The 7,518-nt window shown below is 57.6% G+C and overlaps 2 protein-coding genes and 1 pseudogene across 3 annotated transcripts; 1 reads left to right on the top strand and 2 right to left on the bottom strand.

The window, feature by feature from the left end:
* Positions 1–186: 186 nt before the first annotated feature.
* On the bottom strand, positions 187–1,115 carry EMC6 (ER membrane protein complex subunit 6). Of its 2 annotated transcripts, none has more exons than XM_003810230.4 (2): positions 956–1,115; positions 187–757 (listed from the first exon to the last, which is right to left on the bottom strand). In XM_003810230.4, the coding sequence occupies exon 2, from the start codon at positions 706–708 to the stop codon at positions 376–378; it is 333 nt and encodes a 110-aa protein (XP_003810278.1). In that variant the 5' UTR covers positions 709–757; positions 956–1,115; the 3' UTR covers positions 187–375. The 2 variants fall into 2 exon arrangements, with proteins under 2 accessions (XP_003810278.1, XP_003810279.1); XM_003810231.5 differs by having other exon boundaries at positions 843–1,051.
* Positions 1,116–1,148: 33 nt separating this feature from the next.
* TAX1BP3 (Tax1 binding protein 3) lies at positions 1,149–6,924 on the top strand. The gene is made up of 4 exons (XM_003810228.5): positions 1,149–1,367; positions 5,023–5,142; positions 5,547–5,624; positions 5,934–6,924. Exons 1-4 carry the CDS (start codon positions 1,329–1,331, stop codon positions 6,069–6,071), a joined length of 375 nt encoding a protein of 124 aa, XP_003810276.1. The 5' UTR covers positions 1,149–1,328; the 3' UTR covers positions 6,072–6,924.
* Positions 4,108–4,997, bottom strand: LOC134729486 (large ribosomal subunit protein eL21-like; annotated as a pseudogene).
* Positions 6,925–7,518: the final 594 nt, after the last annotated feature.

Here is a 7,518-nt window from a genome sequence, read left to right as displayed (position 1 = left end):
CTGCTTCTTAGGATGTTAATAAGTTCTTTCCTTATGTAGGCCCTTAGGGCCCGTTTCTGGATGGGCTATGTGTAAATACAAGGACTTAACACAAGGCTATGGCCCATTCCCTGCTCTCCAGGAGTCAAATCTCGGCGATTTTGCATCAGTGGCAGCCTAAGCGTTACAGCAGGAAAGAACTCCACAAAGTGTCTCACGCTTCATTTAATCTGAAGAATATTACAGGCTCTCCGTCTTCAGATATAAATTATTTATAACGTTACAGAACAAGCAGCGAATTCAACCACTTAAGAACTAAGGAAGTCTACACGGTGTTAATTGCTGGCCACAGTCCTCCCGATCTGGTTTTTTAAAAAAGTCCCCCGGGCCCCCATTTCAGTAGACGTGCACCATGCCGTAGAGGAACGTCCAGAACAGGACGTAGGTGAAGAGGCCCCCGATGAGGCCTCCTGTAAAGAGAGGTCTCCGTGATTTGAAATATTTGTTCCACCTCCTTCCCGCCTTGAGAATGAGGAGCAGGGAGAGCAGGACGGAGGCGAGCAGGTAGAAGATGAAGCCGTAGAGGCCGGTGAGGCCGAGGATGCCGGCCGTGGCCCCCGACAGCGCTGACACCGAGGTCCGGCAATAATCCAGGACGGCGGCGTTGCCCCGCACGGCCGCCTCGCTGATGAACGGCGGCCCTTCCCGCTTGGCCACCACCGCGGCCATCGCACCCGCCGGGCCTCGGCCTCTCGCTTTCTCGCGGAACAACGCGGAGCTGCGGAGAAAACCAAGTTACAAGTGGCGCCCGGAGCTCGGTGAGTTGGGTTCACGCCGCCCCCTCCCCCTGGAGCTTCCGAGACCTGGCACCAGTCCTGGGCCTCGGATCTTCCAAAGACGCCGAGGAGATTGAGGGTCCGGGCCGGCCCGGAGGTGGTGGCGCGTCTGCGTTCCCCGGCCACGGTGGCCCAGTTACCTGGAACACGGCGCCGGACACAGTACTTAGCGTTCCCTCAGACGGGCAGTGGAAGAAATGCCCGCGGCGCCATCTTGCTCGGAAGACTGCCGGGAGGTCCCGGGCTGCGCACGCGCCCAGATCCCGCCCCGCCCTCCGCGCCTGCGCCGTGGGCTCCCCGGACACGCTCCACCCTCTGCCCGCTTTTCTGCGCACGCGCCGGGACTTCCGAGAGCGGAGTGGCGCTCCGGCCAGTGATTGGCTGGAGGTTTGTTAACTATTCATGAGGGGGCGGGCCGAGCGGGGCGGCCTTTGTTAAGCAGCGAGGGCGCGGCCGCGGGTACTCTGCTGCCGGCTTCTCGGAGCGGCGCTGGGCGACCAGAGCAGGGTCGAGATGTCCTACATCCCGGGCCAGCCGGTCACCGCCGTGGTGGTGAGTGCGCTTGCGCGGGCTCCTCCTCGTCTTGGCCTGACCCCACCTCGCAGAGCGGGAAACGGACACCCCAAGCAGGTTGACAGAGCATCGAACCCGGGGCTCCTGCGAACCGGCGGCAAGGGCTCGGGTCCCCGCTTTGCCGGAGCGGGCCGCAGTTCCCCCAGCCACGAAACAGGGATGGCCGGGACCCGAGAGCCTTCGAGACCCTGGACAGAGCCCAGACTGCGTGCGCAGGGCGGGGAGGGCCACGGGGAAAGGCCTGGCTGCGGGAGCCTGGAAAAGCGCCCCCTTTCCGGGCCTCCGTGTCCCCAGACGGGGAGCTGCGGGGGGCGGGCGCCGATCCCGACGTCCATGAGTCGCAGCCTCTGGAATGAGGAAATGCTTCCTCCGCTGCAGCCTGCGCCGCCGCCCGGAGGGAGATCTGGGGGTGGGGCTCTCCCGAGCCTGCCGTGGCAGCCCCTGCCCCCTTCCTGTCCAGCCTTGCTCCTCCAACCCACTCGCCGCCTGGTCCAGGGTGGACGCTCGTATAGCTGCGATGAGCGTTTCCTCTTCGAACTTTTCTTGGGTCTCCAACCCTTAAGGCAAAAAAGTCCAGGCCTCCCTCCTGGCACTTGAGTCCTGAGTAGACCCTTCGGGGGCTAGCCTAGGCCCCTGGCCGCCCTCTGGCTTGTTTTAGGTGCTGGGTGCTATTAGACTAGGCAGAGGGAGGAAGGAAGGCTGGGACGTTAGACTCAGACGCCGGTGTCACAGAGGGACACAACCCTTTGACAGAGGTGGGGAGTCCCAGAGAGAAGTGCTCAGCCAGAAAAGACCACCTCAGGAAAGACTCAGGTCTCCTGCCTACCTCCCGACAGCGTTCAGAGAATGAGAAGAAATGCCTGCCCGGTGGGCAGTAGGTCAAGCGAAAGTCCCCACCCTGGAGCCATAGGGACTGGGTGTGTTATCTCAGTTGGGTGTGCTGGAGAAGCTCCAGCAATCAGGTGGGTGGAGGCAGAGAAGCCACTGATAAAGGCGACACGTGAGGCTGAGCTTAGAGCACTGGCTCAGGCCTGGGCCAGGAGGAAACATTGCTGGACCAGCTGACAGCTGTCCTAAGCTTCACCCTCCCTGCACCAGCTTGATTTTTTTTTTTTTTTTTTTTGAGACAGTCTTGCTCTGTCGCCCAGGCTGGAGTACAGTGGCGCGATCTCGGTTCATTGCAACCTCCGCCTCCTGAGTTCAAGCGATTCTCCTGCCTCAGCCTCCCGAGTAGCTGGTATTACAGGCATGCACCAGCATGCCCAGCTAATTTTTGTATTTTTAGTAGAACGGGGTTTCACCATGTTGGCCAGGCTTGTCTTGAACTCCTGACCTCTGGTGATCCACCTGCCTCAGCCTCCCAAAGTGCTGGGATTATAGGCGTGAGGCACCACACCCGGCCCAGCCTGGCTTTTTTAGATCCCTACCTGCCCCAGAGAGAAGGCACCAGGTTTGCTCTTTAGGTAGAAGGGGGGCAGGGACAGGTGAGGAGCTACAGCAAGCCACCTTCTGCGTGACCTCACCCAGCAAATCAGTGACAGCCCTGTCTCCCAACCCAAGGGCCTGTAATCTTCTGACCGTGTCGGCAGAGCAGGCCTGGAGGAGCTCAGTTTGGGGCATGAGGACCCAGGCACAGTAGGCCTCATGCTTCCTGCCCCCCTCCCTCATGCCATAACTGGTCCCAGGGCCTTCCCCAAAACTGCAGGCCCATGCCCCCTAATTCTGGTAACACCAGGAACGTGCCTGGACATGGTGTGTATGGTCTGGCCTCTCCCTCGAGCCTTGGATTGGGGATGGGTTTGGGCAGGCTCACTCCCCAGTCCCCACCCTCTCCCATGTAGAATATTGAGAATGTTAAAGACATTTAGGCCATTCTTCTGAACCCTGGCTCCATAGATCCATCTGCCTTCCGGACACCTGCCCCGCAGCTCCTGGCACTCCAACCCAACCTGCTCCTCCTCCTCCTGGGTCCCCATCTGAGTGATGTGTGTTCAGCCAGGCACGGTGGCTGGGTGCTCCTCTTGACTCCTCTCCTCCATGAGTGGTCCCTAAGTCTGTAGATCTCCATTTTCAGGTAGCTCCATGTCCCCCGGCCTCTGCACCCTGCTTTTGTGAGATGTCCGTTCCTCTACTGATTACCTGAGTGGTCATTCTAGCAGCAAACCTGACCATGCCCTACCCTACTCCATTCCTGAGAACTCCAGTGGGTTCAGGATCAAGGTCAGGCTACCCATCACCCCCTCAAAGCCTGGTGCAAATAATCCTCCCTTTGGGAAACTTCTTTAGGTCTAGTCTAGATTGTGGTCTTCTGCTTTTTTTCTTTTCTCCTTCCTGTTAAAACTTGACTTTGGGAGTGATCTGGTCTGGCTCCCAGCATCTGCTGACTGGACGGTGCTTGCCAAGGGCTTTGAAAAGAACCTGGCACAGTTGGGGACCATAGCCCCAGAGCATGGTGGGAACGCCCCAGAACACTCGTTTCTGCACAAGAGCAGGGTCTGGGGCTTAGGGAGACACCCCTGCTCCCCTTCCAGGACGGGATCTGGCCCCAGCCTTACACTTTCAGCCTCATCTCGCCTCCCAGTTCTGTGTCCTGCACTGGACACTCCAGTCTCACGAACACGTATCCACGGCACCCTGTGCGCTGGTCCCCGTGGCCGGCAAGCCCTTCCTCTCCTTTTTTTTTTTTTTTTTTTTGTAGCCCAGAGATCCTTTATTTTTCTTTGTTTAACACCTATTATGCCATGAATTCATAGGGAATAGGTTCCAGCAGCTGAGGCACCTTCCCGTTGGTTCTCACAAAGTTTGCTTCCCTGGGTGGAGCAGGCTGGCGCTTTAGCTGAACCCAGGTACCTTTCTCTTTGGCTTCTTTCTTTTTCTGATCATTTTCCTTCACGTGTTCCAGGAAGCTATCTCGGCTCTTAGAGTGCTTTATGTGCTCAATACGCACATTAATTCTCTTGGCAAGAATCTTGCCCTTAACTTGTTTGTTTACAACAATGCCAACAGCATGCTGGGTAACATTGTAGACTCTTCCAGTTTTGCCATGGTAACACTTGTGGGGCATTCCTTTTTGAACAGTACCCATTCCCTTGATGTCTACAATATCACCTTACAGATTCGCATATATGTGGCCAAAGGAACATCTCCATGTTTTCTAAAAGGCCTAGAGAACATATATCTGGTGCCTCTCCTCTTTCCCTTTGTGTTCGTCATTTTGGCGAATTACTGGAAGATGGCAGTTCCGGCCGAAAGGAAACACTTTCCTCTCCTTTCTATGCGAGTTTGATCTTTGCTTTTCCAGAGCACCTCCTGTGAGACGGGCTTCCCACCTACAGAAGCCACAGCACCTGGACTCTTGGGCCAGCAGGGGCTTCCACCACATGTTGACCAAGACTAGTGCCTAAGACTAACAGGGGAAGTGGGGACAGGTTGAGGACAGAGGGCTGTGTGGGTGGATCAATGTGGCCAAGTTCTGAGTGCCAGCTCCTCAGCCTCCCAGGCTGATGAGCAGCTGGATTCCTGCAGGGGCCTGGGACCCACCCCCTTGTCATGGCTCTGAGGCTGCTGCTGGGAACACCCACCAGCCTAATTCTCCAACCACCCACTTCTCTCAACTGGCTTTTTTCTTTGCCAGCAAAGAGTTGAAATTCACAAGCTGCGTCAAGGTGAGAACTTAATCCTGGGTTTCAGCATTGGAGGTGGAATCGACCAGGATCCTTCCCAGAATCCCTTCTCTGAAGACAAGACGGACAAGGTGAGGGGGTCTGGGGTCCTGGGACCGCTCCATGGGGCACAGGGGCCTGAGATGGTGGGTCTCTGCTTCCTGGGCCTGCATGGAAGGAACAGACCTCATCTCTCAAACCATGCTCTCTAAGAAGGCATCGGAAGTGACCTAGTGAGAATAAGGACGGGTGGGGTGAGGAAGGGCTGCTCAGACAGAGCCCAGGAGGAGCAGGAGGCGGCCATCAGCAGAGCCGGTGCATGGTGGTGCAGCAACTCTGCCCCGGCTCTCAGAACAGTCCTCACTGACCATATGTGCTGGGAGAGGCTGGGTGCAGGGACAGAGGGACGGCTGAGAATGTGCCATGCTGGCTTCCGCCGTGTGATAAGGAGCCAGTCCAGTGACCACAGGGCTTGACTTGGGCTGCCCCTTTCCAGGGTATTTATGTCACACGGGTGTCTGAAGGAGGCCCTGCTGAAATCGCTGGGCTGCAGATTGGAGACAAGATCATGCAGGTAACAGGTGTCCCAAAGGAGGAAAAACAAGGTTTGGGCAAGCAGGTCTGAAGCACTTGGGGGTGGGGAGCTGCCCCAGCCTCCCAGCTGGGAGAGACTCACTGCAGCCAATTGGGAACCCATGCTGGCATTGCCCCAGAGGACGCTGGCTTTCTCTCCTGTGTGTCTCAGCCACAGTGCTTGGCGTCTCCCAGCCCTGGGATGTTAGGCTGGGGGCCTACTTGAATGACCTGGGCCCCCAAAGCCCTCTGCTTCCAGATCCCAGAGGGCGGGGAGCTGAGGTGGGCCTGTGTTCTCTCCTGGGGCCAGGTGAACGGCTGGGACATGACCATGGTCACACACGACCAGGCCCGCAAGCGGCTCACCAAGCGCTCGGAGGAGGTGGTGCGCCTGCTGGTGACGCGGCAGTCGCTGCAGAAGGCCGTGCAGCAGTCCATGCTGTCCTAGCAGCCACCACCATCTGCGACTCCTGCCTGCCGCCTCTCTGTACAGTAACGCCACTTCCACACTCTGTCCCCATCTGGCTTCTGCTGACCGCTGGGCCCCAGCTCAGAAGGGCTATAGCTGGTCCCAGAGGCCTGGCCTGGCCTTCCTTCCCTTCTCCCATCCCTGGCCTGGGGCCTCTGGGACCAGCTTTCTCTCCTGGACACCGAGGATTGGAAACAAGGGCCTGGAGCTGAGTAGTAGCCAGTCTGCTGTGACCACAGGCTCAGGTCCGACCCTGCTGCCTGGCCACAGCAGTGGCTGGGCAAGTGGGAACCACTATCTCTTGGGAGCCCCCAAAGCTGGGAAATGCTGGAGGGGCCAGGCCTTTCCCGCTTTTGCCTGGCTGCAGGGTTCGGCTCCGCCCCTGCCCCCCAGCCCTCGTGTGTCCACCCCGCAGTGCCTCTGCCCCTCGGGGGACTGGACACACATCCTGCCAGAGGCGCTATGAAACTTTGCCCAGATGAAGCCAGGTGGGCTCCCCGTTCACTCCCACTCTCCCGAGGGGTGCTGGCCTCCCCAGGGTTTGCCTTCTTACGGATTTAGACGAGGTTCGAGGCTCACATATCAGGGCAGCTCTCAGGATTGTCATTTTCCTCTTTGCCTGTGGGTTTAACTTTTGTATTTTTTTAATCACAAGTTTGATACAAAATGTTTTTATCGTACTCTTTGGAGATGCCCATTCTACTTTTGAATTTAGCTTTTACTAATTCGCATCTGGAAGCTCAGCAAGTGCACAAGCCTTACTTTGGTTACCGTGGAAACCACTGCCGCCCCTCCCCGATGTGGTGTGCTCAATAAAAAATGCTGGAATTCACAGGGGGCTTTGCTGAGGCATGGGCTGGGATATCGGGGTGGGGGGTGGCGGTGGGATATTGGGGCCAGAGCTGTGGTTTTAATGATGGCCCCATCCCCCACTGTTCTGGGACAAAGCTCAACTACTCCCAGGCCCACCTGCCTGGAAAGCCCGGGGCTGGTGGAGCCGCAGCAGCTGCACTGTGCCTGACCAGAACCACATCTGTGGGAGTGTCTGGGAGCACTGGGGTGGGACCCTGGGGTGCGTGTGCTTTCTTGGGTGTTATTGTGAAGCCCCTACTTGCTCCCAACCTCCTTTTTGCAACCTAGCCTCAGCTCCCACCTGGGAGGGGCCGTAGGGACACCCAGAGGTGCCTGGGAGAGACCCCTGCCTGTAAGACTCTTAAGGGCACTCCGTGTATCACAGCGAGGGACACAACCCCACGTGTTGCTGGGGGCCGCGATCTGGCCAGATGGGGGTGAGCCAGAGAGCACCTGACTACCTGCGTACCACCTCTGGGAAGGTGTTAGCACTCCTGGACCTACCTAGCACTGCCAAATCAGATTTTAAAAAAAAGTCAATATTTTTTTTTTTTTTTTTTTTTGAGATGGAGTT

This window comes from Pan paniscus, chromosome 19 (assembly GCF_029289425.2).
Source record: "Pan paniscus chromosome 19, NHGRI_mPanPan1-v2.0_pri, whole genome shotgun sequence".
Lineage (NCBI taxonomy): Eukaryota > Metazoa > Chordata > Mammalia > Primates > Hominidae > Pan > Pan paniscus.
This window is presented reverse-complemented; position numbering and strand designations above follow the sequence as displayed.

Coding starts and splice junctions, on each gene's coding strand:
- EMC6 (XM_003810230.4), bottom strand. CDS start 708: ATGGCCGCGGTGGTGGCCAAGCGGGAAGGGCCGCCGTTCATCAGCGAG.
- TAX1BP3 (XM_003810228.5), top strand. CDS start 1,329: ATGTCCTACATCCCGGGCCAGCCGGTCACCGCCGTGGTG. Junction 5,143..5,546: donor CTGAAGACAAGACGGACAAG/GTGAGGGGGTCT, acceptor GCCCCTTTCCAG/GGTATTTATGTCACACGGGT. Junction 5,625..5,933: donor TTGGAGACAAGATCATGCAG/GTAACAGGTGTC, acceptor TCCTGGGGCCAG/GTGAACGGCTGGGACATGAC.